We start from the raw sequence: 18,220 nt of genomic DNA, 5'->3' as shown, positions 1-18,220 counted from the left end.
ATTTAAACGGAGAGATCAAAAAAGAGGAAGGAACAAAGAATTAGATTGATAACTTAAGGCAGTAAATACTCTATCCCTATACTGAATCACTGTATTGTACACCTGAAACTAATATAATATTGTAAATCAGCTATACATCAATTAATTAAAAAGCAAAGAATATATATACTCTATCGCCTAATTGAGAGTATGTCTTAAAATAATTAGAGCCAAGACTTAATATATTAATATTTTTTAATAAGAGAATTGAGAGACCTCTGATGAGATAAACTAAGATGACTTTGTACCAGAAATATATTTATATTCTGTATTTTTGTGAACTAACAGGGACTGTCCGCAAAGTGGAGTCAACAATTGGACGGAATGTCAGAGAATAGTTCTGATTCTTAGGTTAGGAATAGGAATTCATTAGGGAGAGGCAGTTTTAGTAGTTAAAACTCTTAAAGGTTAAATGCAATAAAATAATCTTAGACATGCTATAAAATAAGGAACTTGAATTGCATTTTATTGAAGGATATCAGGATTTTTAAGGGCTTTTATTTAAGGTCTCATCTCTCTGAATATAATAATTTTCTTGTTTTCATGAACCAACAAAAAATATTTGTCAGATACCTTACTGTAGATTTTTGTTTTATTTTTAAAGTGGGAACAGATGAATCCCAGGAGAGCAGCATGACAGATGCGGATGACACACAACTTCATGCAGCTGAAAGTGATGAATTTTAACTTCTGGAAATCAAGACTTTTGCAACTGGATGTGTGACTATTGCTGACGTGTTTCTTGTCCTTCCATATACTGAGTCTTCACTCTTGAGCCAGCAGTGTCATCATCCATCACTTATACCCTGAATGTGCCCCTTTCATTGGACCCTGACTGTACACAGAATGAAAGGCAGTGCAATATTTAGCTGCTAACAAGACTGGCTCTTTCACCAGTATGAATGACAATTTAGGGGGTAGGTAGGGTGGGAAACTTTCTTTTCTTTTTTTTCTTTAATCTCCCTTTGTTGGAAAGCTATCATGGAAGGAAGAGTTTTGTTTTATCTTGAAGGAACCATTAGAGATGGAAAATGGTGATGAACCAGAATCTCTTGGTCGTTTTTCCAAAAATTTTGTTTTTACTTGGTTCTGTTCCTGATAAACAAAGTGACTGATCTTCATTTCTAGGTTCTTCAAGAATGGTGTTAGCAAGTGCCAGATGGAACAATAAAAGACATTGCCTATAACAGAGTAACTTGATTGCCAAGGAATGTAAATTACCTTAAACTTGCAGTGTCTCCCATAAACAAATATAATGGGCATATTGGAACTCATATGTAGGAATCAATATCCCTCCATACAGTGTACAATTACTCTTGGCAAGAATACTTTAATGTCTAACCAAGAATTTTAATTTATTCATCTTGCTTCAAAGTGTTGATCATTGTTGTCTAGGTATTACAAACTTTAAAATTGGTCCTTACCATATTGCCTCTTCTCTTTGAGCTCTGTGGGATCACCTTTAACATTCAGAGATGATAGAAGGGTCGCCCACTGAAAAGCCAAAAAAAGGCTCTTAATAACCATTTAAGTTCACCAGAAGAATCAAAATGAGAACACTAAATGGAAAGACTTTAAGAGATCATGATAGTGAAAGCCTTAATACAATCAGAATCCTGCCATAACCTTGAATCTATATTTGTTCAAGACAGTATCCCTCTGACTTTTCTAAGTGTTTAAGCAGGGTGCAAGAATGTGTGGTTACCTTCAGTTGAGGTCATTTCCATTCTTTTCAACTCTCTGCTTCAAATTATTTTCAATAGTGTGAGTCACCAAAACATTTACTGAGAGTGATTGGGTTTAGGATATCAGAAATTCTTAGCTGAAAAGCACCCCTGCTCTTACGAAGGAGAGGAGTTCTCTTTTGAGTTTGTCATAATATAGGTTGATGTCTTTGGGGAATGACCATAATTTTAAAGATCTAATTATGCATAATGAAATGGGAATTATTGGAATTTCACAGTAACCAATTTAAAGTCTTAAATTGTGTATCTCCTTTATTGTAATGTATGGAAATTTTTAGAGAAACTTTAGTTAACATTTTGTTAAGTGCCAATGTCAGAATATAACAAATTTATAGTTTCTTATGAATGACAGGCCTACAGTTATTGTTTTGGATTATTTGATGAAGGACAAACTTATCTACTGGTTACCTGTATTTGTTAGTCAAGCTGTGAAAATAAGGTGGATTACAGAAGATAAGAAAAAAATTTTAGCCTGTAGACTCAGTAATTTTCTATCATTTACTATTAATCTGCTGATTTGAATGTGGCTTAGATACCATTACAAACTAATTCAAGTCAGAGTCTTAGATTAGGTATTGGGTGCCAGAGAGGTATTTAACAAAATTTTCTACCTAAATCTATATATGTGCTGCCTAAAAAAAAATAATTTATAAGAAAAAGGAAAGGTTGTGAGTAAACGAATATCATTAAAAATTCCCAAAGGCTAGCACTTGGATTCTAACAAATATTCCATTTTTATCCATTAGTTCTGTAATATTTAATTTTATATTCTTTTATTTTTTTAATTGGCAAATCATAAGCCAGCTGTGTAACAGTATCAAATATAGAGTTTCATAGAAAGCTTTGGACTGAGCTCTTTGTTACAAAGCTTGGAGAAAGCTATGCTCAGAAAACAATTTGCTGATGTATAATTAGTTATTTTTTGTAGTAGGAATTTATGTCCTGTGCCAGAAGTAAGTCTTTCTGGTACTAATTTTGAGACCAAGGATAAAAGGAGAGTTGTGGAAGGCACAGCATGGCAATGGTTGGCTGAGGGATAATCAGCCTAAGCTTGACCTGATTGCATTTTCCTCACACCTCTACTTTCAAAGTCATTTAGGTATTTGAAGCCTTATTTCCCACCTATTTACTGTTTCTGGCTTTCTCTTTTCTTTTTTTCTTTCTTTTTTGCTTGGAATGGAGATTAAACCACCAGAAGAAGATATGCTTTTTGATCAAGCAAAATGTTTGCTTCAAATTTCATAAGTTATTTTGAAGGAAATCAGAAATACTAAGTACTTTGACGTCCTTGTTTCTCTTTAAGCTTTTCACATGTGTGTGTACACACACAAAAGCACACACACACACTCTTGTTCAGAAGTTATGTTGTGGCATTGGATATTTTCCCCCTTGGAAATGGTTCTTAACTCTGGGATTTTAGAAGTTTGGAAATATTTTTTCAAGAGAACAATGGTACTCAAAATAATGAAAGGTGGTCCTACTTTTTCTGTATTCCATTACTTTAAAATTTTTATTTTTTTCCAAGAATTGCAAGTGACATTTGAACCATGCTGCTGTTGTACCTTAAACAAAAACTCAGTGATAACCAGTATTTAGTCTATTAAAAATGCTCTTTTTGAAGAAAAAAGTTTGCAAGTCTCTGTTTAGCCAGAGTATAGTATGGGTCTTCACAAGAAATACGGTGACCTGTTTTCTTTGTGAAAACCTAGGAAAATGCAAGTGTGGGTGTGATGTGTGTGTTCTATTTGCATTGAAACAATGTAATTTTGTGTCTTCTTTTTGCTTTTCCTGACTTATTTCGGAAATTGTACAGTCTTGGGGGGGAAAGTCTTTTCTGTTAATATATTTGCAATTCATTAAAGGATATGGAAAATCCAAATAAATTACTTTTGAAAGCAAATTTATAATCAAGTCATTAAAGCTATGTAAGAGCTGTGCCATCTGTATTTTTATAGTAAGGCACAGCAAAATAGTGAAAGATTACAGTTTTATGTTCCACAAAAGTCTAGGGCAATGTTTCTCTTTTTTTTTAACTTACACCCTCTTCTAATATATATATATATGTATTTTTTAACTCACACCGTTTTTTTAGTATTATTTGGAATGTCAAAATAAATATTGTGACCAAAAAATGGTAACTTTTAGAACGTATTTTCCCCAAACTACAAAAGTCCCTTGCCAGCAGCTGCTACTTTGCAAGTCAACTGCTTATTATTCTTTAGTCATGTGATTTCTGAAATTCCTTTAAAAGGGACACACAGCTTTTTTGTTCTAATTAGAATCAATTTTAAATATCAAGATCTGAAAGAAGTAGTATATAGAAACCAAATTTTACTCTAGTTTGATATCTTGGAAAAAGGGTAGAGAGCTGAAGGGTTTTGTTCAGACTTGAAGAAAGGGTAGCAATAGGGAAAAAGACATAAAGTGAGATGCGCTGAGCAGGTGAGAGGGAATGACTCAGACCGTAACCTTCCCTAGGACTGGCCATTTGCTGTCAGTAGGGCAGGGGTAACTAGAAGTGTAGATAGGAAGTATTCTTTGGTTTGTTTAGCCTCTAATTAATGGTTCATGAAGGTTCAGAAGTGCAAACTTTGCTAAAAACTTATGTTTACTGAGATCTTGCCATGTGTACCGTGTTACTTACCTTGTGTACAGTATTTTCAGTCCTCAACCCTATAAGGTAGGTGCTACTGCATTTTACAAAAGAGAAAACCAAGACTCAACTATTAAATGATAGAGCTGGACACTTTTGGCATTTATGTATGTTCAAAACCTTTTACTTAGTTTTGGATTTCTCTGGAAGTTTCAGATCATACCTAATGTTAACTCTCAAGTGTCCTCCCTAGCATTTTGACATTGAGTATCACAGAAGTTCGGGTTTTACAAAGGAAACTTTATTACTAACTGTAGATTTAAATCTATTATATGCTTAGTCCTTTGAAGGGGCTTTTATGTGTGTCCTGCCTCTGTACTTTTCATACTGAAACTGAAAGCGGTATCCCTTTCTTGAGTAACTAGAATTTGCTTTAAAGTAGGAAATTTTAAGTGCTTGATTTTCCTTCCATTTTTTTAATTACCAATTTCTCTTAACACAAGCATTCTTTTTATTCAACACCCTCAAAATGGAATTTTCAATTTGAGGCTAAAAGCTGTATTTGAGAAGAAAATTCAAATGGATAGTACATCACTGGAGTTGGAATAAGAAAAAGAGTAAGTAACAGTGGGAGCAAAGAAGTAGAATTAAGGTTTCTAATCATGTATTTTTAAAAAGCACTAGACTGATATCTAGGAAATGTAGACTTTGCCCCTTAGTTGCTGTGTGACCCTGAACAATTAAACTTTTTTTCTCATCAATACAAAGAAGATCAGATCTACCCTTCTTATCCCACAGAGGACTGAGGATCATATGTGTTAAAGCATGGAAATGCTTTGTAAAACTAAAGCACTGTACAAATATACAGTGGTATTATCAGGGTGGAGGTGATGTTATAGAAACATCACAAATAGAAACACATATATACACATATACTATATACTATACATATAATCTGACATTTTATATCCTGCAGCTCCCGAACAAGAACTTACAGCTATATTGGCATAACTATCTGCAAATCACCCCAAATAACATGTAGTCTGAGGTGTTAGATTTTTCTCAATATTTTGTGAGTTAATACATCACTGGGCAAGGTGCTACACAAGAATAAAAATTCATCAGTTCTTAGTTTCCTAATAATGAAAAGACTTGCTTGGGTAAAGGGATTTCTTTGTATATAACAGCACTCCTTAAACTTATGCCAGTTTGCAGCCCTTATACCAGTCGATGCTATCAATCTGTGCCCATAATCATTTGCATATCTTGAAAAATGCTAGCATTTATCTTCTTTTATTTAGGATTTATGGATCACTTTGATATAAGAATAATCTCATTTCATCTTTACAGCCTTATAAGGTAAGGCATGTATTACCTGTTTTATACAAGAGGAAACTAAGTCTTAGAGAAACCAAAGCATTTGCAAAAAGAGGAAGATCTTTTGCAGGAACAGCTTGGCACACATTTGCTTACATATTTTTGGCCAGGACTGGGTCAAATAATCATCCTTAGCTGCAAGGGATACTTGGTAAATTTTAGAATCTGGTAAAAGGGACTGGGTTTGCCATGACTGGTTTAGATACATTGTGATCTGTGTTTGGACCCAGAGATTTTGTTAGCAAAGAAGGGGGAATGGCTGTTGGCTTAGCAGCCAAGAGCACCTACCACCACTTCTGTAGAGAGGGTAACGCTTTTTGTCAGTTGATCCTAAAACTTATTGAACTTTCTTATTCTAAGAATTTGTAGGGTTTCTATTTGAGCAGGGAATTCCTGACATTAATTCCTTTTTTTTTTCCCCATCATGTATTTTTTTTTTTACATCTTTATTGGAGTATAATTGCTTTACAATGGTGTGTTAGTTTCTGCTTTATAACAAAGTGAATCAGTTATACATATACACATGTTCCCATATCTCTTCCCTCTTGCGTCTCCCCACCCTCCCTATCCCACCCCTCCAGGCGGTCACAAAGCACGGAGCTGATCTCCCTGTGCTATGCGGCTGCTTCCCACTAGTTATCTACCTTACGTTTGGTAGTGTACATATGTCCATGCCTCTCTCTCGCATTAATTCCTTTTTAATCCTTGTGTAAAATACCTCATTTCTTTTTTCTTTTTAATTGCTATGGCTGGGATCACCAGTATTATATGGAGCAGTAGCAGCCATAATATCAAGCACTCATTGTTTTATTCCGAGTCTTAAAGAAAATGCATCTTAATTTTCTCAAACTTTCAACTTGATATAATCTAAAACCACTCATGTGCAATATGTTGCCTTTGTTAATCTCATTGCCAATTCCAACACAACTCTCACTTCAACTACCATTTATAACCGTTGATAATTAAGATACCTCCTTTCCATCGCTAGTTTTCAATGGTTTACATCGTGACTGGGTGCTGAAATGTATGTCTGATAAGAAAAAAGCATATTGAGACTCCTAGGGCTGGAAAACAATGGCACTTAACCTGATTACAAATCTGTCCCTCTCCCAAAACAACCATAAAATCAAGTAGAACAAAACTGTACATGTTTCATGCCTTCATTATTAAGAGAATACTATAACTTCAAATTACCTGTAAGTAGAGCGGAAATTTTCCAGTAGGGATCCTGCTATCACCATTAGCCTGTGGTCACAGAAAGTGAGGAAAAAGGCTAAGTCTCTCCATGGACAGAGCTGAATGGAGTAGAAGACTTATTACAGGAAGCCCAGAATCTTCGGGGGAATAAGTGAAACAAATGTAAAATACCGAACACAGGTTGGGACTTGGTAGATTATAGCCCACACTTCAGGGAAAGGTTTAAAAATGTCTGGGGGGCTTCCCTGGTGGCGCAGTGGTTGAGAGTCCACCTGCCGATGCAGGGGACGCGGGTTCGTGCCCCGGTCCGGGAGGATCCCGCATGCCGCGGAGCGGCTGGGCCCGTGAGCCATGGCCGCTGAGCTTGTGCGTCCGGACCCTGTGCTCCACAACGGGAGAGGCCACAACAGTGAGAGGCCCGCGCACAGCAAAAAAAATTAAAAAAAAAAAAAAAAAAAAAAAAAAATGTCTGGAACCAGGAGTGGCAGCCTCATACAAGCAGTGTTTCTACGGGAGAATAAGATATGAAAAAGAGGCATTGAAAGGAAAAAGGGGAAATAAAAAGACTGGCAGAGGGGCTTCCCTGGTGGCGCAGTGGTTGGGAGTCTGCCTGCTAATGCAGGGGACACGGGTTCGAGCCCTGGTCTGGGAGGATCCCACATGCCGCGGAGCGGCTAGGCCTATGAGCCACAACTGCTGAGTCTGCGCGTCTGGAGCCTGTGCTCCGCAACAAGAGAGGCCGCGATAGTGAGAGGCCTGCGCACCGCGATGAAGAGTGGCCCCCGCTTGCCACAACTAGAGAAAGCCCTCGCACAGAAACGAAGACGCAACACAGCAAAAATAAATTAATTAATTAATAAACTCCTACCCCCACATCAAAAAATAAATAAAAGATGTAGTTTCTTATTAAAAAAAAAAAAAAAAAAAAAAAAGACTGGCAGAAAAGAGAAAGCACATCATTCTTCCCACCCCTACCAGCAAGATCCTGAAACTGCAAAAAAGAGCTCTCAAACTAGGAATCCTGCCCATGAAATGACTGGGAATAGAGCAAAGCGATCCCCGTCCATACAAAACTATTGCAAAAAGCCAGCAAACGTAAATTAAAGGCTTTCTGCTGATAAAAAAGACTCTCCCGAAAACAACTGCAAAGCTAAAGAAAAATATCCTTTTAAAAGCATATGAAGAAGTGAAATGTCACCTTAAATTGAAAAAAAAAATCAACAAAAAGCATTGATAAATTTGACTACATGAAAAACACTTTGCATGACCAAAAAAGTGACAAACTGGGAAGAAATATTTGCCCTTATGTCACAGATAAAGGGATAATTCCCCTAATGTGTAAAAAAAAATTTTTTTTAATTTTGGGAGAGGGAAAGACACAAACAACACAATTCACGGAAAGATATAACAAAATGCCCCTTAAACATGAAAAGTTCAAATTCACTCAGTAAGATCCATGCAAATTAAAACTACATAGAGATACAGAGACTTCCCTGGTGGTCCAGTGAGTAAGACTCCGTGCTCCCAATACAGGGGGCCCGGGTTCAGTCCCTGGTCAGGGAACTAGATCCCACATGCATGCAGCAACTAGGAGTTTGCATGCCGCAACTAAGAAGCCCGCATGCCACAACGAAGATCTGGCGTAGCCAAAATAAATAAATATTAAAAAAGAAAAGAATACTACATAGAGATACAATTTCTCACCGAACAGATGGGCAAAAATTCAAAACTTGACAATACTCAGTTGGAGTTGGAGGCATGCCACAAGGACACAGGAGCCAACTTGACTGCCCAAACTTAATACATTTGATCCTCCCAAAATCAAGTACAATAATGCTATTGGAGAAAAATAGGAATTTATGAGCCCATAACAATAATTAATAAAATAAATAAAGAGCAAAGAAAGGAGGAAAGGTAGGGCATACAGTCTGCTGTAACAAAAATATCAGACTGGGTGGCTTAAACAACATTCTCACAGTTCTGGAGGCTGTGGAGTCCAAGATCAAGGTGCTAGTAGATTCGGTGTCTGATGAAGGCCCACTTCCTGGTTCATAAATGGTCTTCTAGCTATGTCCTCACAAGGCAGAAGAGGAAAGGGACCTCTCTAGGGTCTCTTCTATAAGTGAACTAATTCCATTCATGAGGGTTCTGCCCTCATGCCCTAATCACTTCCTAAGGCCCCACCTCTTAATACCGTCACATTGGAGGTTAGTATTTCAACACATGAATTTTGAGAGGACATAAACATTCAGTCCACTGGATTCTCCCTCTTTCCCCCCAAAATTCATGTCCTTCTCACCTGCAAAATACATTTATTCCATCCCAACAGCCCAAAAATCTTAACTGGTTCTGGCATCAACTCCAAAGTCTCATCCAAATATCATCTAAATCAGATATGGGTGAGACCTGAGGTACAATTCATCTTTTTTTTTGATGTGGACCTTTTTTTTCTGCGGTACGCGGGCCTCCCATTGTTGGGACCTCTCCCGTTGCGGAGCACAGGCTCCTGACGTGCAGGATCAGCGGCCATGGCTCACGGGCCCAGCTGCTCCGCGGCATGTGGGATCCTCCCGGACCGGGTCACGAACGCATGTCCCCTGCATCAGCAGGTGGACTCTCAACCGCTGCGCCACCAGGGAAGCCCTAATGTAGACCATTTTTAAAGTCTCTATTGAATTTGTTACAATATTGCTTCTGTTCTATGCCTTTTTTTAGCTGCGAGGCATGTGAGATCCCAGCTCCCCGACCAGGGATTGAACTCGCACCCTCTGCATTGGAAGGCGAAATCTCAACCACTGGACCTCCAGGGGAAGTTCCGAGGTACAATTCATCTTGAGGCAGAGTCCTCTCCATCTGTGAACCTGTGAAACCAAAACAAGTTATGTGTTTCCAAGATACGATACTGAGACAGGCATAGGACAGACATTCTCATTCCAAAAGGGAGAAAGAGGGCTTCCCTGGTGGTGCAGTGGTTGAGAGTCTGCCTGCCGGTGCAGGGGACGCGGGTTCGTGCCCCGGTCCGGGAAGATCCCACATCCCGCGGCGCGGCCGGGCCCGTGAGCCATGGCCGCTGAGCCTGCACTTCCCAACGGGAGAAGCCCCAGCAGTGAGAGGCCCGTGTACCGCAAAAAAAAAAACACAAAACATTCTCTTGGCATTAGTTGGTTACAGTGACAGCAAGATACTGTGAGTGTGGCAGAGCAGCTCTAATGTAACAACTGCATTCCCTGCTTTCTGAACCGAAATGTAAGTGACTCATATCCTTTACATATGCGTTACCTGCAAACATTAACGCTGCAAATCTTGACATACACCGTTTAGGGGGAGTTGATGCTAAGGGGTTACAGTAAATGTTGAAAGGCTCCAAAAGTTCCTTTGGGGACTTCCTGTTTCTCCTCCCTCCCCTGAATTACTCTGCTTAACAAGAACCAAATACTTAGAACTAGTCTGAATAGCAGCAGCACCCAAGGAGCATGACACTGAGTTCATGTTAAAAAGCAGTACCTGTGTAATGTATGTTTTACATCACAGGCAAAGGGAATGATCGCTCTGGTTTTTTAACTCCTGCATTAGAGTCTCCTAGAAAAATAAAAGCATCCCATCAAGTTCTTCTAGATGGTGTTATTGCTGTACATTTGTAGATGGGTCACTTTCTGTGCTGTGTTTGCTTTGTAGGGATCTTCCAATATATCTCCAATATTCCTGTCTTATAGTGTCCTTTTCTTTAGCTAGGATTTCACATAACTCTAATGCTTTATTAAGAATGTCCTCCTTGTTTGTCGTACTGGTTTCCTAGCATGTCTTCATAGATGTCCACGAGAAAGGCAATTGGGGGAACTGCGACTTGGTTGTAAATTAAGTAATTGATTAACAGGTTGGATACTTGGAAAGACCACGATCCTGCAAAATCGCTTTCGAATAGTTCCATGCACTTTCATTATGTGGTACTAGTTTGATCGTTTCCAGAGTGTACTGGACTTCTCTCTTCAATACAGCACGATCATTGTAGCCCGTGGTGTTAGAAATTACGAACTATCTTTGGTTCCAGACAGTTATTTCTCACATCCTCTTTGAGAAGTTGGTCTACATACTGCAGCTCATTATCCCAAAAGTGAAAGTCCTGAATAACCCATTGTCGATGTTGCCAGGCGTGATAATTCTTTGCATCCTGATTAAGAATATCAGCAATAGACTCAAGCTCCTGAGATGGGTCTCTCAGCCATTCCACGAGCACTCGCCTATGCTGCCAAACTTGATCGTTTTGGGGGCCGTTCCTCAATTATTGCCGTGATGTAGTTCATTTCCTCACGTAGATCCTTTTGAAGTGACTTTAAGAGAACTCTCCGAAAATACCACACTGTGTAATTGGCTGCATTTAACTCGATAGCATCTCTGGTTAGTTTAAAAGCCCGTTCACTTCTCTCGTCACGCTGCAGGACAGCCCGGAAATAATAATAAACATCTTGAAATTTTTCACTATAAATGATCTGGACCGCTGCATTGGGGCCATCATTCTGCAGCACTGGATCTATATCAGCCCATTCTGCCCTGTCCCTGTACAGGACGTAGGTGGGCGAGGACAGGCTCAGGAACCCTTCGTCCATAGGGGACGCCGCCACCTCTTCTTGCGGCGGCTGGGGCGGCTGCGTGTCGGGCTGACCAGGCTCCCCGCGCTGCGCAGCCGCCCGGACGCCGTCTGCGGCCGCCATCGCTCCTCGGCCCGCCGCGGAGGAGGCGGCGGAGAACCCCGCCCCTATTACATTTATTCTTATCAAAGACAGACATTCCTATAGTTTGAATAGTGAAAAAGGTTTTCTCACTTGTAAAAAAGAGCAATCTCTTCCCCAGAGGGAATCACTTTCATCTCCTCTACCTGATTCTCTTAGTATTTATCTGTATTCTCCAAATGCAATGTTTGATTTTTCAATTTTAGGAGTTATCTACTGACTGCCACTGAGGAGAATGAAGATTTATATTTCCTATATCGCTTCTCCCTACATAAATAATCTTCCTAGTCTGCCTTCAGTATAATTATAACTGTGGCTAGAGCAATATTCAAGGTTTACAATTTCATCACTTTTTAAACCCTGTTCACAACTGAGCCAATATAACACTGTGATTTCCTTCCCTGTACAATTTTTTTTGTTTTCCCTAGATTATTTGCCTTGTTTCTCATTGTTAACTTTTAAATACTTATAATTAATTCAACTCCAAACTCTTTACCATTTGTCCAAATCTCCTCTCAGCATGTTCAACTGTATCAGTTATGCTATCGATTTCATCATCTTGAAGTGTCTTCTGTAGCTTTCAGAACTGCTTCTATCTGGACTGGTTGCCTTCTGTTAGTTGCATCCTTAGCTTTCTCTTTACCATCATCCTAGAGATTCCCTTTGCTCTTCCTTTATGATGGTTCTCCTTTTTCCTGTATCCAATGTCTTCCTCTTCTTCATTTATGCCCTCACTTTGGTGGGGCTTCCCAAGAAATGGTTGAAGTGAAGTGTCGCAGGCTGAGGTCCCCAGGAAGGAGACTCTGAAACAAAAATTAATGTACAAAGCTTTTATTAGGGAATGTTCTTAGGATCAACATCTACGGAAGAGAAGGAAAGGAAGCAAGTCGAGCAGAGGGAGACGTTGAGCTATGATGAAGTCTCAGTGAGGGCCTCAGCTGACTGGGCCGTTCTGAGGCTAGATATTTTAAGAGTATTAACTCAAGGTTAAACCTGAGACCCTTGGGTTCACAATGTCAAAAGGTAGGCAAAACAGGGCTTCCGTGGTGGCGCAGTGGTTGAGAGTCCGCCTGCCGATGTAGGCGATACGGGTTTGTGCCCCGGTCTGGGAGGATCCCGCATGCCGCGGAGCGGCTGGGCCCTAGAGCCGTGGTCGCTGAGCCTGCGCGTCCGGAGCCTGTGCTCCGCAGCGGGAGGGGCCACAGCAGTGAGAGGCCCGCTTACCGCAAAAAAAAAAAAAAAAAAGGTAGGCAAAACAAGAGAAGTTACTGAAAGCACCACACTTGTTTAATGCAAATTGACATCCTTTTTCCTTCAGCAAGTTAAGCAGGGAGCAAAAAAATAGAGAAGGGCATGGATGAAAGGGACACATAATCTTATCTGAAGATCCAGTCCCTCTCTATCTCAGCCACTGCAGATTCCTAGCCAGTACAGTAAGTCCCCTACATACGAATGAGTGCCATTCCAAGTCCAATTTGTTCATTAAGTCCAACGAAGTTAGCCTGGGTACCCAAGTAACACAATCGGCTGAACTGTACTGTAATAGGTTTATAATACTTTTCACACAAATAAAACAAACAAAAAATAAAGAAAACATTTTTAATCTTACAGTACAGTACCTTGAAAAGTATAGTAGCCCAGAACTGTATGTCTGTGGCCTCTGCTAGCAAAATTTTCTTCCTCCAATCTGCACAAGAAGGTTGGAGCCACCTAACAATCTGGTATGGAGGTTGCAGTTTTTCTGTAGAAAACTCAACTTGACGCCTTCCCATGGGAGCCTGATGATTTGCTCAATGCTGGAAAACTCTCAGAAGGCCAGGCATTTGTACTAAAACATTCACTAGGGGAGCTGTGGAGTTTCAGTAGCCATGAGTCTTAGCATAGATCCTATGAGTAATTCCATAGGCTTTCTTAGGAACACAAACACCTTGTTTACCTCAATTTCCAGGTAAAAACGTATTTTTCCACCTTTTAGAAACTTTTCTCAAAAGTATATTCAAAAAATAAGTTTTACATAATTATGCTTATGACATTTTTAACGAGCATGTTTACAATTTGACAAAATGAGTGGAAAAAACTCAAAACAAGTTCACTTTTAGGGGAAGGAATAAATATTACAAATGTTTATAAACATTGTAGTGGGTGGACCTTTAGAGTGGTCCTGAGTTGGGGCAAGGAGACAGGACTTCATACCCCCGTGTAGACCCAGTCATCGGATGCAGGCTGGCTCAGAAAGGGAAAGTGTCCTTGGATGAAGCAAGTCTTATTCATCCCTGTAAGGGGGTTTTGTATATTTTATTTAACCCCAAAATCCAAAATATCTTATGAACGTGTAATGAGCATAAACATGAATAAAATATTTTACTTTATTTTCATATTAAGTCTTTGAAATGTGGTATGGGTTTCTTGTTTGTTTTTTGGCCATGCCACGTGGTATGTGGGACCTTTTTTCCCTGACCAGGGATCAAACCTGCGCCCCCTGCACTGGAAGTGCAGAGTCTTAACCACTGGACCGCCAGGAAAGTCCTGAAATGTCGTATGTATTTTATACTTATGCCACATTTCAATTTGGGCTAGCCACACTAGCCACATGTGCTCAATAGCTACATGTGGCTAGTTGGCAACAATAGTGGCCCTAGATAGGTGTGTTATTATATGCACCAGGATCTACGTACAAAATGTTCATTACAGATTCTTTTAAATTACTTAAAGTATAAACACCCCAAATGTCTATCACCAATAAAATTATAAATAAATGATGGTATAATTCAAACAATGGAATGATATAAACTAGAATTAGACACAAAAATATAGATGAATTTTACAAACAAAAATGTAAGAAACAAAACAATACGTATCACTACTTGGCAACCACCATAGTAATAATTGTTTGGGGCCAGAATGATCACTGAATGCTAAAACTAATAGGCAGGAGTTCGATGAGAAACAGGATATGTACATAGTCTCAAAGTCCCTCCCCACAGACACATTAATTTTTGCCTCACAATTAACAACGTTTTTTTTTGGCTGCACCGCACAGCTTGTGGGTTGTTAGTTCCCTAACCAGAGATTGAACCTGGGCCGTCGGCAGTGAGAGCAAGGAGTCCTAACACTGGACTGCCAGGGAATTCCCTACAATTAATAACTTTAGAGTGGGGAACTTCGGCAAGATGCCACCTTAACCACGTGATCAAAATTAACATCAGCGACGGGACAACTAGATACCATGTGCTTCCTGATAGGATGCATGGAGAAGTATACAGCATCACTTCTGGATATGATATTCCTGCCAAAAAGCATAACCTGAATCCTAATTATGAGGAAATACCAGACAAATTCAAACTGAGGGACATTGTGCATAGTAAGTAACCTATAATCTTCAAAAGTGTCAAGGTTATGAAAGACAAAGATAGACTAAAGAACTCTTCCAGATTAAAGGAGACTAAATTGACAAGAAAATGCAATGTGTGATGCTGGATTGGATCCTGGACCAAAAGTTATTTTTTTTAATGTTCTTTTCCTATAAAGCACGTTAGTGAGACAACTGGCAAAATTCAAATAAGGTCAACAGATTAAATAGTAGTGTCAATATTAATTTCTTGATTTTGGTAACTATGATAGAAGATAATAGCCTTATTTTTAAGAAAAACAAGTATTTATGGATAAAGGGACATTATATCTGCAATTTATTCTCCAACAGTTCTGGAAAAAACAAATCTGTGTGTGTGTGGAGAGAGAGAGAGAAACAAAATTATAACAAACTTTGTAAAATGTTAGCATTTGAGGAATCTCAAAGAAGAATGGATGGGAATTCTTTGTATTATTTTTGCAACTTTTCTGTAAGTCTTTATTTCAAGATACAATGTTCAAATAATACATATATCATGTATAATTCTATTTATATAACAATTTTAAAAGACAAAACTAAACTATGTTTAGGGATACATGCACAGTTGGTGGAAGGATAAAGAAAAGCAAGAAAAGTATTTACTACAAAAGTCATGAGAGTTGTAACCCTAGGAGAGGGGAGTGTACTGTGATCCAGAAGAGTCAAAGGGCCTTTCATGATGCTAATAATGGTGTTGGTTATACAGGTGTTTGCTTTATCACTATCTGTTAAACTGTACATATAATTCTTTTCTGCACATGTATTATATTTCAAATAAATGTTTAAAAGAGAAGAGAATAACCCTGAGGAGACAAAAAATTATAATATTTTTTTAAAAATTATTATTATTTTTGGCTGCACCTCGCGCCTTGCAGGATCTTAGTTCCCTGATCAGGGATTGAACCCTCGCACTCGGCAGTAAAAGCGCGGAGTCCCAACCACTAGATCGCCGGGGAATTCCCCTAAAAATGTTTCTGTTTCAAAAAGCTTTGAGGGCTTCCCTGGTGGCGCAGTGGTTAAGAGTCCGCCTGCCGATGCAGGGGACACGGTGTTCGTGCCCCGGTCCGGGAAGATCCCACATGCCATGGAGCGGCTGGGCCCGTGAGCCATGGCCGCTGAGCCTGTGTGTCCGGAGCCTGTGCTCCGCAACGGGAGAGGCCACAACACTGAGAGGCCGGCGTACCGCAAAAAAAAAAAAAAAAAAAAAAAAAAAAGTTCTCCATGCCCCCAAGTGTGAAGCATACACCTCTCAGCATAATATTCAAGGCTCTCTGCAGGTTGATCCTACCCCTCATCTTCTCTAGATCAGTGGTTCTCAGAACGTGGCCCTCAGACTGGCCACTCTGGTCAGTAGAACTCACTCCTACCCACTAACTCAGACTCTCCAGGGATGGAGCCCAGGATGCTCTTTTAACAAGGGTGGTTTCAATGCACACTGAAGTTTGAGACCACTATTCCAGATTAATTAATTTTCTTTCTTGAACGCCATGCTTCAGCCATACTGAACTATCAGTTTCTGGAAAGTGGTTGCTGTCTCTCACCTTCTGGGCTTTGCACATGCTGTTCCCTGTGTTCCCTGCTTGCCCACCTCACGCCCATGCTTCCCTCTATCTCAGCGTTTATTCCACTGTAAGGCTTTTGCCTGTTTTTGTCTGTCTTCCCCACTTCCATGTAAACTTTGAAGGCAGGGACACCATCTTAATCATCATTGCATCTTTAGCACCTTGGCAGGTGCTCAATAACTATTTTCTTAATGACTATAGAGATTTAGATGTACAGAAACCTAATTGCTAACAGCAGTCAGCAACCAGCTACTGGGGTTCGTGAGGGAGAGCCCAGTGTCGTGTGCTATTACTTAGGAATAAATAGAGTCAACATATACCTACTTGCATTTTACTCCAGTCCTACTGAATATCACTGTCCAGTGATCTCTTAACTAAGCTGATGACAGTGGGAAGGAAAGGAAGTGGTAAACATGTGATATTGTGAAGGAAAATCAACACAAGTGAATGGATGTGAGAGCAGTGCATACAACTCAGGATCTCATCTCTTCTCATATTTTAAACCAGAAGGCCAGGGTCCTAAGGACTGAACAGTAACAACAATAGCATCAGGCCACTTATACTGAGCATCTACTCTGTGCAAGGCTTTACCTGTGTTAATACTGACAACAACCCTAGGAGGTAGGTATTATTTTGAGAAAACTGAGAAATCAAGTCATTAAATATTTGCCTAAGATCCTACATGGTGAAACCACTGTTATTGGTACTTCCTGTTCATGAGTCACATGGCCCCAAATTACATCCCCACCCCTGATCTTCACAGATCAATTGTGCACAATGAGGCCCATAGGTGCAGGTGAACGGATCACCCAGACTTAAGGAACATGGCTTTTGGATAATGGTTTGGTGTATCATCTTTGACTAGAACACATGAGTTGTTATTATAAGATCTCAATGCAGTTGTTGGAGAAATAAAACTGAGGGACAGAATTTGCTTGTCCCCCTAATATGTGCACCCATGGTCACAGGAACCTCCATTACCCTAACTCTCATCACAGTGTATCGTAATTACTTGGTGAAAATGAAATTTGGTTTTCCTCTTCACTGCTGCCCCTCCAGTACAGCACCTGGTAGGTGGAAAGCACCCCAATCTATCACCAACCAAGCCCATCTGGGACTAGCACAAGCTCCTTAACCTCGCCTGGTCTGTGTAATCACCAAGATTTTCTCTAGTTTCTCTGTAAAGTGTCACACAGGGTTCTATGTATGGACAAACAAGGATGAAAAGTACAAGTTTACTTTAGATACTGTATTTACAGTCCTTACTTTGGAATGTCACATCAGACGCCTTTGTGTCTGACTGAGAAAAAAATAGCTTATAATTGATCTTACCCCTTTAAAATTTTTAAAAAATGTATATATTTCAATTTACTTATTTTATTTATATTTATTTTTGGCTGTGTTGGGCCTTCGTTGCTGCGCGCAGGCTTTCTCTAGTTGCGGCGAGTGGGGGCTACTCTTCATTGCGGTGCGTGGGCTTCTCATTGCGGTGGCTTCTCTTGTTGCGGAGCATGGGCTCTAGGCACTCGGGCTTCAGTACTTGTGGCACGTGGGCTCAGTAGTTGTGGCTCATGGGCTCTAGAGCGCAGGCT

At 39.7% G+C, this 18,220-nt stretch overlaps 1 protein-coding gene and 1 pseudogene across 5 annotated transcripts in view; one reads left to right on the top strand and one right to left on the bottom strand.

The window, feature by feature from the left end:
* The window catches only part of CDC27 (cell division cycle 27), a 59,281-nt gene extending 55,614 nt beyond the window's left edge, over positions 1-3,667 (top strand). For all 5 annotated transcript variants that reach the window (XR_004347440.1, XM_032616240.1, XM_032616238.1 and 2 more), the window contains exon 19: positions 644-3,667. Coding sequence is in view for 4 of the 5 variants with exons in the window: in XM_032616238.1 (XP_032472129.1) it covers positions 644-726 (83 nt within the window). In the remaining variant the exon portion in view is untranslated. The remainder of the gene's footprint in view (positions 1-643) is intronic.
* Positions 3,668-10,555: 6,888 nt separating this feature from the next.
* LOC116745980 lies at positions 10,556-11,660 on the bottom strand (annotated as a pseudogene).
* Positions 11,661-18,220: the final 6,560 nt, after the last annotated feature.

This window comes from Phocoena sinus, chromosome 20, assembly GCF_008692025.1.
Source record: "Phocoena sinus isolate mPhoSin1 chromosome 20, mPhoSin1.pri, whole genome shotgun sequence".
Taxonomy (NCBI): domain Eukaryota; kingdom Metazoa; phylum Chordata; class Mammalia; order Artiodactyla; family Phocoenidae; genus Phocoena; species Phocoena sinus.
This window is presented reverse-complemented; position numbering and strand designations above follow the sequence as displayed.